The sequence below is a fragment of the Pangasianodon hypophthalmus genome, chromosome 19 (genome assembly GCF_027358585.1).
Source record: "Pangasianodon hypophthalmus isolate fPanHyp1 chromosome 19, fPanHyp1.pri, whole genome shotgun sequence".
NCBI lineage: Eukaryota > Metazoa > Chordata > Actinopteri > Siluriformes > Pangasiidae > Pangasianodon > Pangasianodon hypophthalmus.
In genome coordinates, this window is record NC_069728.1 from 18,495,423 (window position 1) to 18,509,479 (window position 14,057).

The window sequence follows — 14,057 nt, forward strand, 5'->3', positions numbered from 1 at the left end:
CTCATCTCTCTCATCTCTCTAATCACTCTCATCTCTCTCATCTCTCTCATCTCTCTCATCACTCTAATCACTCTCACTTCTGAAGGAGAAGGTTTACATTATTCCTTGTTTCATATACATTTAAAATTTAGTTTTATTTAATATCTGTTAGCACTTTACTTAAGTGTGATGTTTATAGGGGTTAGAGATATAATCCAATATTTATTTTCTTTCTTTCTTTCTTTCTTTCTTTCTTTCTACATTTTCCTACCTTCCTTCCTTGTTTCCTGTCTCCTTCCTTTCTCAATTGTCCTATCTCTTTCTTTTTTCTTTTATTTTGTTTCTTCTTTTATTTCTTCTTGTTTTCCTTCCTTCCTTCCTTCCATTCTGTTTACTTGCTTTCTTTCCTTTGTCTCTTGTTCTTTTTCTTTCCTTTTTCTTTATTTTTTTAATTTTCCTTCCACCCTTCCCTTTATTCAGTCATATACCAAATCCAGCTAGCGGCTTGCCTTTTCTGTGTGTGGGCACATGTAAATGTAGGCGTGTGTGTGTGTGTGTATACAGTATGTTACATGTGTAAAAGGATGGTGAAGTGGGAGTTACTCAGCTGTGAAAATAAGATTCATGCTCCTCTCTCTCTCTCTCTCTCTCTCTCTCTCTCTCTCTCTATTTCTGCTCCTTTATCGTCTCCTGCAGCCATTTATCTGTGTAAGAGGACGATGCAGAACAAGACTCGGCTGGAGCTAGCAGACTATGAAGCGGTGAGCATCTCTCTCTCTCTCTCTCTCTCTCTCTCTGTCTCTGTCTCTGTCTCGGTCTCCCCAGTGGGAGGGAACAGACAGGTGTTACTGCAGCAGCTGAGACAGAAGCAGGGCCGAGTGATCGATCATGTGACAAGGACGAGTCTCACGACAGCACAGCTCATCACTGAGAGACTCGTAACTCAGGGAAATACACTAACAACAAAACCTACACACTAATCACACTGAATAAAGCACAAACTCATCCAGCTCAACCAATCACATCACTTTATAGATGGAACCTTATCATTTATATTGCATACTTTCTTTCCATTCTTCCTCCTTGTTTTGTTTGATTTTGTTTTTTCTTTCCTTCCATGTTGTCTTCCTTCTTTGCTTCTTTACTTTTTTATTCAATTTTATTTCTGTATGCTTTGTTGCTCATTTCTTTCTTTCTTACTCCTTCCTTCCTTCCTTCCTTCTTTCATTGCTTTCTTTCTTTCTCTTTTCTTCATTTTCTTTCCCCATTCTTTACTTGTTTTCTTTTTGTTTCTCTTTTTCTTCTGTTACTTGGTTGTTTTCCTTCCTTCCTATTTATTTATTTATTTACCCTTGTGTCGTGGTTAGCACTGTTGCCTCGCATTTCAAGGGTTGGAGGTTTGAATGTGCCTCTGCCCTGTGTGTGTGTGTGTGTGTGTGTGTATATGTGTGTGTTTGCATGTTCTCCCCATGCTTTGGGGGTTTTCTCCGGGTACTCCGGTTTCCTCGCCAAGTCCAAAGACATGCATTGTAGGCTTATTGGCATTTTCAAATTGTCCATGATGTGTGAATGGGTGTGTTAGTGTGTGTGTGTGTGTGTGTGTGTGTGATTGTGCCCTGTGATGGGTTGGCACTCTGTCCATGGTGTCCCCCACCTTGTGCCCCGATTCCCCTGGGAAAGGCTCCAGGCTCCTTGCTACCCTTTTGGTACAGAGAATGGATGGATGGATGGATTTATCCTTATGTATTTGTTGTTCTTCCTTCTTTGCTTTCTTTCCCTTTTCTCCTTTTTTCCATTTTCCTTTCTTATTTTGTTTATCCTCCTCCTCCTTCCTTCCTTCCTTCCTTCATTGATTTCTTTATCTTTTCATCTTTTTATTTCCCCATTTCTTACTTTTTTGTTGTTTTTTTCCATTTATTTCTTTACTTATTTTTTTCTGTGTTCTTCTATTTTCTAATGTCCTTTTCCCCCCCTGTTCCTCAGGAGAACCTGGCGAGGTTGCAGCGAGCATTCTCCAGGAAGTGGGAGTTCATCTTCATGCAGGCTGAGGCTCAGGTTAAGTAAGTGCTGTCGTCAGGGCAACGGTGTGAACCTTATTAACTCATAGGTGTTGACTTTCCCTTTCAAACCCAAGCTGTCTCTCCACACACATACACATACACAGCATATAAGTAGTGAGTAAACACAGCGGTCTGTTGTGTGCAGTGTGTGTATGAGTGTTATTGTTATTATAGTTTGGGGAATTCAGAGAGATAAGGTGAGAGTGTGAGAGTGCAACACCTGATTAATAGTTTCAGTTCTTCTGTCATTTAAAACACACCATCATTGATTCACCAGAAGAAAAAAACACGACTCCTGTACCATGTAGAGCTGAGTCAGGACAGTAAATCATGATCAGCGCAGGACACAGTGTGTGTGATTGTGTCTGAAATGTCAGTTACGTAAGAGTGAAGTGTCAGGAATGGAAATGAATTTACTCCACTCTCAGACGAGTGGACGAGGAGGAGGACGATGAGGATGATGATGAGGGGGATGATGAGGATGAGAGGGATGATGAGGATGATGATGGTGATGATGGGGGGATGACGATGATGACGTGGGTGATGATGTGGGGATGATGAGGATGATGAGGATGAGGATGAGGGGGAGGATCGGGGATGATGATGATGATGATGATGATGGGGAGGAGGAGGTGGATGATGATGAGGGTGAAGATGATGCTGATGATGATGATGATGATGAGGGGGGTGATGATGATGATGATGATGATGATGATGAAGATGATGATGATGAGGGGGATAATGGTGATGATGATGAAGATGATGGGGATGAAGATGATGACGATAATGAGGAGGAGGAGGAGGCCTATGATGATGATGATGGTGATGATGATGATGACGATAATGAGAACTATGGTGATGATGATGATGATGATAATGAGGAAGAGGAGGAGGACTATGAAGATGATGATGATGGGGATGAAGATGATGATGATGATGATGATGATGGGGATGAAGATGATGATGATGATGATGATGATGATGATGGTGAGGACGTGCACTGACAGGTCTTCTCAAGCAGAGATTTCAGCGCTTTCATTCCCAGCCTTATGTTCCAGCTGTGAGCTTCACTGTCCTCAAACTGAAAAAATAAATAAATAAGTCATGAGGCTGAGGGGTTTAAACACCATGTGGTGTTACCATGGGGAGGAGGTGAAGTGTTAATGATTAACCACACCACTGTTAGCAGACGTGTGAACCCGTGTTTATCCGTGTATCATCTGTTCAATCCATATCTGACTTGTTTTCTGAATTTACCTTTTTATTTCCCTGGCATTTCTTTCTATTTTGGTGGACAATCTCTAGCCTCTGAGTATGTTGTTTTAGAATATTGGCCTATGTACTGAAATTTAGTTTGTCTGTTTTGACCCAGAAAAAGAAGCACAAGTGGATGACAATCTACTGTAAAAGGCAGAGTCCAGGTCAACAAATGTGCTAAAATGATATCAACACATTTACCTGATGTATCATCCTGCACGCTGATATTTCTAGCAGATTGTCATCCAGTCGTATTTTCCTTCTCAAGTTGTGGTCTTGGTAGACGCTCATGGCCGAGCATTTACATGCCTTCTCACTGTTATTATGCGTGTGTGACATTTTCACACATTTTCCTCTCTGGGTTTTTTAGGATTGACCGGAAGAAGGATAAGACGGAGAGGAAGATCCTGGACAGTCAGGAGCGAGCATTCTGGGACGTACACAGGCCAGTGGTGTGTGTAGATTATGGATTTCCTGATTGATAGCTACAGTAGGAGTAATACAAGTCATTCAGTTCAGCTCACACAGATCCTGTTACACATGTGTTATTGTCATGTGGGAACACGGGGAACACAAAGAGCACGGGACCCCAGAGAATATGGGGAACACAAAGAACATGGGAACACAGGAAACAAGGGGAACACAGAACATGGGAACACAGAGAACACGGGGAACAAGGAGAGTATGGGGAACACAGAGAATATGGGAACACAGAGAACACGGGGAACACAGGGAACACAGAGAACACGGGGAACACAGAACATGGGAACACAGAGAACAAGGGGAACAAGGAGAATATGGGGAACACAGAGAACATGGGAACACAAAGAACACGGGAACACAGGAAACATGGGGAACACAGAACACAGGGGACACAGAGAACAAGGGGAACATGGGGAACACAGAACATGGGAACACAGAGAACACGGGGAACAAGGAGAGTATGGGGAACACAGAGAATATGGGAACACAGAGAACACAGGGAACACAGAGAACATGGGAACACAGAGAACACAGGGAACACAGGGAACACAGAGAACACGGGGAACACAGAGAATGTGGGAACACAGAGAACACAGGGAACACAGAGAACATGGGAACACAGAGAACATGGGAACACAGAGAACACAGGGAACACAGAGAACACGGGGAACACAGAGAATGTGGGAACACAGAGAACACAGGGAACACAGAGAACATGGGAACACAGAGAACACAGGGAACACAGAGAACATGGGGAACACAGAGAATGTGGGGAACACAAAGAACTTGGGGAACACATAACATGGGGAACATGAACATAGGGAACACAGGGAACATGAAGAACATGGAGAACACAGAGAACACAGAGAATGTGGGGAACACACAGAATGTGGGAAACACAGAGAACACGAGAAACACAGAGAACACGGGGAACACAAAGAACACGGGGACCACAGAGAACACGGGGAACACAAAGAAAAGGGGGACACATAGAGAAACTGGGGAGCACAGAGAACACGGGGACCACAGAGAACACGGGGAACACAGAGAACATGGGGAACACAGAGAATGTTGGGAACACAGAGCACACGGGGAACACAGAGAATGTTGGGAACACAGAGAATATGGGAACACAGAGAACACAGGGAACACAGAGAACATGGGAACACAGAGAACACAGGGAACACAGGGAACACAGAGAACACGGGGAACACAGAGAATGTGGGAACACAGAGAACACAGGGAACACAGAGAACATGGGAACACAGAGAACATGGGAACACAGAGAACACAGGGAACACAGAGAACACGGGGAACACAGAGAATGTGGGAACACAGAGAACACAGGGAACACAGAGAACATGGGAACACAGAGAACATGGGAACACAGAGAACACAGGGAACACAGAGAACATGGGGAACACAGAGAATGTGGGGAACACAAAGAACTTGGGGAACACATAACATGGGGAACATGAACATAGGGAACACAGGGAACATGAAGAACATGGAGAACACAGAGAACACAGAGAATGTGGGGAACACACAGAATGTGGGAAACACAGAGAACACGAGAAACACAGAGAACACGGGGTACACAAAGAACACGGGGACCACAGAGAACACGGGGAACACAAAGAAAAGGGGGACACATAGAGAAACTGGGGAGCACAGAGAACACGGGGACCACAGAGAACACGGGGAACACAGAGAACATGGGGAACACAGAGAATGTTGGGAACACAGAGCACACGGGGAACACAGAGAATGTTGGGAACACAGAGAATATGGGAACACAGAGCACACGGGGAACACAGAGAATGTTGGGAACACAGAGAATGTTGAGAACACAGAGCACACGGGGAACACAGAGAATGTGGGGAACACAGAGCACACGGGGAACACAGAGAATGTTGGGAACACAGAGCACACGGGGAACACAGAGAATGTTGGGAACACAGAGAATGTTGAGAACACAGAGCACACGGGGAACACAGAGAATGTTGGGAACACAGAGCACACGGGGAACACAGGGATCTCGGGTCTGAAAAAGAGAAAAAAGTGAGAAATGAAATATTGATCATGTGACCCGCAGCCAGGCTGTGTCAATACCACTGAAATGGACATCAGGAAGTGCCGCCGCATGAAAAACCCACAACGTGTCAAGAAGGTAAAGTGTGTGTGTTTGTTTCTGTGTGCGTGTGTGTGTTTGTATTTCTGTGTGTGTAAGCATGTGTAAGTGTGTGTACTTTCGTGAGAGAGTGCGGTGTATAAAAATAACAGACAAATCCCATCAATCAATCTGTGTTTATTGAGTTGTATTGGTGTGAAACTGCTGTCACATCTTTGTGTGTCTGTGTGTGTGTGTGTGTGTGTGTGTGTAGTCAGTGTATGGTGTGGCAGAAGACACACAGACACAGAGTCCTGTACACACACACTCACAGCAACCCAGGAAGGACACTAAGGAGGACGTCGAGAAGGAGGTGTGTGTGTGTGTGTGTGTGAGAGAGAGAGAGAGAGAGAGAGAGATACTTTACGTATTAAACTGTAAAAACAAAATGAAAAGATAGTGATGATGAAAGCGTAATATCTCCCCACTTCCTGCAGATTTTATTCCTGAACACTCAGCTGGACAGACACTGTATGAAAATGTCCAAAGTGGCAGAAACGTAAGTGAAAAATAATTTTTTTTCCTTTCTAAGAACCGAACAGTTGCTACGTCACGGCCTTCCCACGCGGAGGAAACTCATTAGAGCACTTTGTGCTTTTGTCCATTAATCAATACATTTAGTCATTAAAGTCTGCTGTGCTTTTTCATGATCTACATTTTCCACAGTTCAGCCTTCCAGCATTCACGGTTCCTCTTCTTTATTCAGCCTGCACTCATCTTTTATATCTCACCCTTCATCTCTCCATCATCTCCTCCCATCTTTATGAAATTAGGCTTAATTAACCCTCAGTGATGTCACACACATCTCTTCTTTTTGATTTGTTCTCCTTTTTTATTGTCTTTTCATCATTTTTATGTTTTTTTTATATTTTAAAATCAATATAGATTCATTTTCAGTATTTGCAATATATGTATCATTTTAATGTAAAAATTAGACACTAATGCTGTAAACTGTACACTCACTGGCCTGACAGACAGACAGACAGACAGACAGGTGGACAGACAGATAGATGCACACATGTATAGAAAGACGTGTAGACAGAATGACAGACGGACAGACTAACGTACAGACAGATAGATAGACAGACAGATGGACAAATAGATGGACGGATGGGCAGACATACAGATGGATGGATGGATGGACAGATGGACAAACAGATGACCAGATTCATGAACTGACAGATGGATAGATAGTTGGACAGACAGAGAGATAGACATACAGACAGATAGAGAGACAGATAGATTGATGGACAGATACAAAGTCAGATAGATTGACAAATGTTACAGACAGATACACAAACAGATGGACAGACAGTGACAGAAGGACAAGCAGACACAGATAGACAGAAGGGCAGATAGAGACATGACCAGATAGACAGACAGACAGACAAATAGAGGGATGGATGGACAGACAGATAGACAGTCAGGCAGATACATGAACAGATAGACAGACAGACAGATAGAGAGACAGACAGATTGATGGACAGATACAAAGTCAGATAGATTGACAAATGTTACAGACAGATACACAAACAGATGCACAGATAGATGGACAGACAGTGACAGAAGGACAAGCAGACACAGATAGACAGAAGGGCAGATAGAGACATGACCAGATAGACAGACAGACAGACAGATAGATAGAGGGATGGATGGACAGACAGATAGACAGTCAGGCAGATACATGATCAGATAGACAGACAGACAGGTAGAGAGACAGACAGATTGATGGACAGATAGACAGAAAGATACACAATCAGATAGAAAGCTGGACAGATGGATGGATGGACAGACAGACAGATGGAAATAGAGCCGCATGCATTGACAGCTTTTCTATCCCATGAAAGAGGAATTTTCAGCACACAGTGTGAATCCAGCGTTAGATTCTGAGCAGTTCATTCTGACATGAAGCTTTTCTCCACCAGGCTGATGAGCTACACTGAGCAGTACCTGGAGTACGACCCGTTTGTGTCTCCCCCGGAGCCCTCCAACCCCTGGATCAGTGATGACACCACTTTCTGGGAGATGGAGGCCAGGTTTGATTCTTTCACCTCCACAACACGTTATCAGCACATCTCACATCTCGGACTTTTTTTTTTTTTTTATATATATCGCTCTGTGCTGTTTCAGTATCTGATCAATTTTGATAAGATAAGCTTAAAATAAGCTACAAGATGATGAGTGTTCAGGTTCAAATGGATAACATGTCTCCGCAGACAGTGTGGGTGTTAATCCTAATATCCTTTAAATAGCCCCGATTGGTCATCAGTGACACGATCATGATAAATTATGTAGAAATTCATTTTACCCGAAGCGTATAATCGCTGCTGTGATGATTTATTCAGAGTGATTAATTACAGGTTAAAATTAGGCTCAATGATGGACATTTATAAGGAGCAGAGATAAATTCTTCCTCTCTCCCACTTTTTATTCTGCTCATCCGTCTCTCAGCAAAGACCCGAGCCAGCAGAGGGTTCGGAAATGGGGCTTTTCTTTGGACGAGGCTCTGAAGGATCCAGTCGGCCGTGACCAGTTCCTCAAGTTCTTGGAGTCTGAGTTCAGTTCGGAGAACCTGCGGTGAGCTTATCTTTTTTCTTTTCTTCTTCCTTTCCTTTTTTTTAATCTCCTTCCCTCCCACCGATTCTCAGCTCCTGAGCTCAGATATGAGACGAACCTCATATTAAATAAAATTCTTTTTCCCCTGTGGTGTATTTAAATATCATTTGGCTGCAGAAGCATATAATTCAAAATTAGGGGTTACAGTTTTGAGATTTAAAAAAAAATCTGAACCCTAACTACTTAAAAACCTCAAAAATTCAAATCTCAAAAATGCAGATTTTATGTAAATTTATGTAAATTAGGCCAAATGTGCATTGAGCATATCAGGGATCCACAGGGAAAAGTAGTCAATTTCAGAGCAGTCAAACTCAGCATTTAGCCAATCACAGTCATCTCTAGTGCTCATGTCCATGAAGTGAAGTGAGGAGATGTAGAGTCAAAACAGAAGATGAGAAGAGTCTTCATGGTTCGTATCTTCCATTTTGACTCCACTGTTCTCATTTCCATATATGGACTCAAACTCTGACATGGGAATTTGCAACTTCAACCAGCAACATAACCTTCATATACTGTAACTGTAATGAGGTCTAAAAGCAAGCGCATCTAACGTTTTTATGTTCTATTGAAATAGTTACATTTCTGTTAAGCAGCTACCTTTGGCTGTTAGCTGTTAACTATTACTAACGTTAGCTAGAATGTTACCTAAATAGATTTTACATAAAATCTGTATTTTGAGAGTGTTCATTTTTGAGTATTTAGGGTTCTGGTATTTCAAACTCTCAAAAATGCAACCCCCTAATTTTCAAATTATATGTTTTTAAAGGTAAATCTTTCTTCTAGCAAGTTCAAAACACTGGTAAAAATGTAAATTTCAAATATTCGTCCAAAATTCGTATTCATGTCCAAGCTCTGTAGTCACTGCTGGTGATGGAGGATCGTTTAGTGAGTCAGAATGGACCAGTGGGTGTCTCTGTGTGAGGCCAGTTTGGGACAGGAAGGCCCTGAAGTGCGCTCTTGAGATAACATGGAGGTCAGCGGAACCTCGAGGCGACAGCGAAAGAGATAAAACTGTTCCTGGGTCTATTCACGCTTCTCTCCTATCTGGCGCTATCTCCTCGCCTGAATCGAATTGCTTCAGGGGGCGCTGTCTCACACAGGCCTCGGCCACTTATGAAACCGTGAGCAGAGTGGAAATGATATGGACTCTCGACTCTCTGGCTCTCCCTGGGGCTCCTTAATAGCCTAAAATGCTTCAATATTGCAAGCTGGATGAGATCAATAGAGATATGGCAGAGTGTTATGTGGGGACAGAGAGGGGAAAGTGAACACTTTGCCTCTCCCATATCTCCCCCTCTCTCTCTGTCTTCCTCTGCTAGTCCTGAGTACTGAATGTTCTCCCTGCAACTTGTGGTTTATGAGTGCACTAATGGAAAAAAGTACCACTCAGGCAATGTCACATGTTCCAGTCCTCCATTTCATCATGCACATCATGCACCTAATACATTAAGGTCATGTTTAATGATTTGTTTGTGCATTTCTTATTTTTTACCAGTAAACTGACTGCCATAGAAATCTTTCTTTCTCTTTTTATTTTATTTTATTACATGCAACTCATTATGGTTTCCTTTTCTAGTTTTTGTCTGTTTATTGATGCCCTTGTTTTTTTCCCCCCTCTCTTTTTGTTGCAACATTGGGACACCGAAGTATTGAGTTCTGGATTCTGATTGGACAGAAGGTGTTGATTAATTTTCTATAACAGCAGCTCTGACAGTAGTGCAGCTGCAAATCACAGTTTTATATTAATGCGCTCGTTCTGATACGTTATCGTTTCTATAGCAACAGTTCATTCACGGTGGAAGTTCCACATAAATAGATTTCAAAAATGCATATAATCGTTGATATGGTGAAGTTGTCTGTGAGAAGTGTGTTTATGGAAGAACATTTATGGAAGGAGTCTCCAGTGTCAGCACTTTGGAGCAGTCAGAGGTAAAGCTGTAACTTTGGGAAACTTTTAGATAAAGGTTTACGCTTTCCGTTTTCTCTGTGACAAGAAAACTTTTGTGCTGTAATATGAAAGACTGCCCCTTTAGACATCAACAGCCAAAGCAGTTACACTACTGGTTGAAGATGCAAATTCCAGTGTCTGAGTTTAACAGAGCTAAAGTTGATGGAAGTCTTGTCTGACTGAGCCTGTGGATGCGTGTGTGAATTAAGGCCTGCTTCTCTTTTATATTTAAAAAAAAAAGAATTTAAATTCTATGGAAACTACTCTGAGATGTTCACGAATAAGTCGTGACAAATCTACCTAATACCATTTATAGATATTTTTGTCACTTACTCCACATGAAATTCCTTTCAGTTCTGTGCAATACAAAATGATGTTGTGGTAATAACGTGAGTCAGGAGTTTGGCGATCTGCTCTGAACTGAGTGCTTTTGGCTGCTTTACCTCAGATTCTGGTTGGCGGTGCAGGATTTGAAGCGGCGCCCCCTGCAGGATGTTCCCACTCGGGCTCAGGAGATCTGGCAGGAGTTTCTGGCTGAAGGTGCTCCGAGCTCCATAAACCTAGACTCACACAGTTACGAGAGAACCAGCCAGAATCTCAAAGACCCCGGACGCTACAGCTTCGAGGACGCACAGGCAAGAGAACTGATGTTGTTTTACCCAGGAATCATATAAAATTATATTGTTGACACATTATTATTTTTTATACTGCATCCCCAACACTGAAGTCAATTTCAGGACTACTTATTAATAATTATAATAAAATAATAATAATGAGGAATATTTATTAGATAAAATGAATAACGCATCCAGTGAGTGAGTCCACTTTGAGTTTGTATAGTTTTGACTATTGACTTTACTTTTTAACATCATATTTTTAAACATACACATTTTTTAGTGGTGCAGTTATTTTCTGCAAAATGCAGCTATCAAAATTATTGGCACCCCAGAATTAATGTACTGGCACCCATTCTCTCTATTTCCCCGTTGTGAATTTGTTATAATGGAACTATCGTAGTCTGTCTGATCTGCAATCTGTTTCAATATATAAGTCCATATATGGAAATATGGGTGTGTCTTTGAGATCCAAACTCGCTTAGAGTTCAACCCAGGCAAAATAGTTATGTTACTGGTTGAAAATGCATATTAACAAGTCAGAGTTTAAACCATATGTGGAAATGAGACTCTGAATGGGTTTGTCTTTGGAACAGTAGATGGGGATGTGGGTGTGTCTTCGAGTCCATATAGGTAAAAGAGAATAACGCTGTGTGGGTGTGTATTTAAAAACATAGATGAAGATGTGGGTGTGTCTTAGAGTCCATATAGGTAAAAGAGAACAGCTCTGTGTGGGTGTGTTTTAGACTGTAGGTGTCGATGTGGGTGTGACTTTGAGTCCACATATGTACATGAGACCAACTCGAGTGGGTGTGTTCTTAAGACTATAGTTGAGGATGTGGGTGTGTCTTTGAGTCCATATATGGAAATGAGACCAACTCAAGTGGGTGTGTTCTTAAGACCATAGTTGGGGATGTGGGTGTGTCTTTGAGTCCATATATACGGAAATGAGACCAACTCTGAGTGGGTGTGTCCTTAAGACCATAGATGGGGATGCTGGTGTGTCTTTGAGTCCATATATGGAAATTAGACCAGCACTGACTGGGTGTGTCTTTAAGACCATAGATGGGGATGTGGACATGGATTTGAATCGATATATGGAAATGAGACCAGCTGAGTGGGTGTGTCCTTGAGTCAATATACAGAAGTTTTCAAGTAAATAATTTCATGATGTTAATACTGTATATGCACATGTATTTAGACCGATTTTGTTAGCAAGCTAGCTGATACGAGCTAACCTGACAGCATTACTGAGAGTGATATTCTCACTGGTCTACACCTGACCATCTTTGAGTTTTGAAGTTTCTACTTTCAGCAGACTGCGGGAGCAGAAACATGTTTTACTGTCAATGTTGAACACATCGTAACTCTTCCTGCAATCCCTCGTCTTCTCTTCCTCAGGATCACATCTACAAACTGATGAAGAGTGACAGCTACACCCGGTTCTTACGCTCCAGCGCTTACCAGGACCTCCTGCTCGCCAGAAAGAAGGTGCGTGAGAAATCTAAACCCAAAACACGTCACGGCAAAGCTATACTGAATTCTGATGCAGAATGTGTACCTGTGAGCACAATATTTTCTACCCTTCATTGGGAATCAAGATAAATTTTGTGGTTGAAATCACTGATTTATAACCACAATAGTTATTTTAAATCAGGAAATCATTTTAGATTTTATTGACATACAGCCTGAGATACATTTTCATCCCTTATTTTTTAAGATAGGATTTTTGTTTTGTCCATGTTTTGGCTTCTGACACTTCCTCTGAGGGTGTGTGTGTGTGTGTGTGTGTGTGTGTGTATCTTTTAAACAGCCTGAAAGTGAGCAGGGCCGCCGCACGTCTCTGGAGAAATTCACCCGCAGCGTGGTGAGTGAGCCTGAGAGCTGATGATTCAAACTGCAGCCTGTAATACACCACACATAAACTCATAAACTCATAAACAATCTCTTCCACACATCAACAACACATAAGAGGGAATAGCATCCTAGCTATCTTGTATTTCAACGTCATCTGAAACAGTTTGCATTCAGCATTCTCCTTATTTTCACTGAGATTAAAGTATTGGCACCCCTGGCTTCATTTGGGTCATTTACTCTTATGAATAAACAATCACTGTGTCTCATCCTCAATGGTTCACCCTGTGAAGACAACAAGCCACAGAGACAAAGACATTTTAAATGAAAATAAACTGCCTTTTATGATGATGTAGCTCATAGCAGTTTATGGTCGCTGAACTGCTGGATGTCCAGGTGGTACTCCAAAAACAGTTTGAGCAACCTGCAGAGAAATTCCTCCTAATTTCTTACTGTTACCATGATGGGAAAGTGATACAGGAACTCAACTGGACTGTAGTTAGTTCTTTATGTGGATTAATAACTGTACCTTTAGTATCTGTGATTTTTAGGCTTTCTGTCTGCTGCCTGGCCCCAGCTCTGGACTGTCACCAATTAACTAGGCCTGTTCTATGACTATGAGCTCTGTTACAGGAAATGAGAGAAGTACCTTCCTAAATGAGATGGATACCATCCAGCCCTAAAAGGCCAGACTTGCCTGCAGAAGTAGCCCAAACATCCAGCAGTTTAGCGACCATAACCTGCTGTAAGCTTACTGTAGCTTTAGACATCGTCTTTGTTAATTTACACACCTCTACAATATTACCCTTAGTTACCTCTGGCTGATGAACAGGTATAATGTTCGCTCATATCTTAGAAAACCTGCACTTCCCTAAGACCCTAAGATTCCCTGCCGTGTCCAGGACCCTGGCTCCCGTTATACAGCTGACTACAGCTGCTAACCTAAAGGCCTAGCTAGCTTCTTGTGCTATAAAAGACAGTCTGGTGTCTCACTGAGTAATCAGAGAGATTTGGTTCGCCTGTGGGTTTTACTGATTCTTACAAACATCCTAGTTTAGACAAGACTACTAGAGAAG

General features: G+C 42.1%; 1 protein-coding gene across 1 annotated transcript in view; it reads left to right on the plus strand.

Annotated features, from left to right (window-relative positions):
* The window catches only part of rgs6 (regulator of G protein signaling 6), a 115,484-nt gene that overhangs the window by 97,144 nt on the left and 4,283 nt on the right, over positions 1–14,057 (plus strand). Inside the window, exons 7-17 of the mRNA XM_053242140.1 lie at positions 676–740; positions 1,963–2,039; positions 3,667–3,748; positions 5,875–5,949; positions 6,164–6,262; positions 6,387–6,448; positions 7,875–7,985; positions 8,401–8,526; positions 10,962–11,148; positions 12,529–12,618; positions 12,941–12,994. Of these exons, the coding sequence (XP_053098115.1) occupies positions 676–740; positions 1,963–2,039; positions 3,667–3,748; positions 5,875–5,949; positions 6,164–6,262; positions 6,387–6,448; positions 7,875–7,985; positions 8,401–8,526; positions 10,962–11,148; positions 12,529–12,618; positions 12,941–12,994 (1,028 nt within the window). The remainder of the gene's footprint in view (positions 1–675; positions 741–1,962; positions 2,040–3,666; positions 3,749–5,874; positions 5,950–6,163; positions 6,263–6,386; positions 6,449–7,874; positions 7,986–8,400; positions 8,527–10,961; positions 11,149–12,528; positions 12,619–12,940; positions 12,995–14,057) is intronic.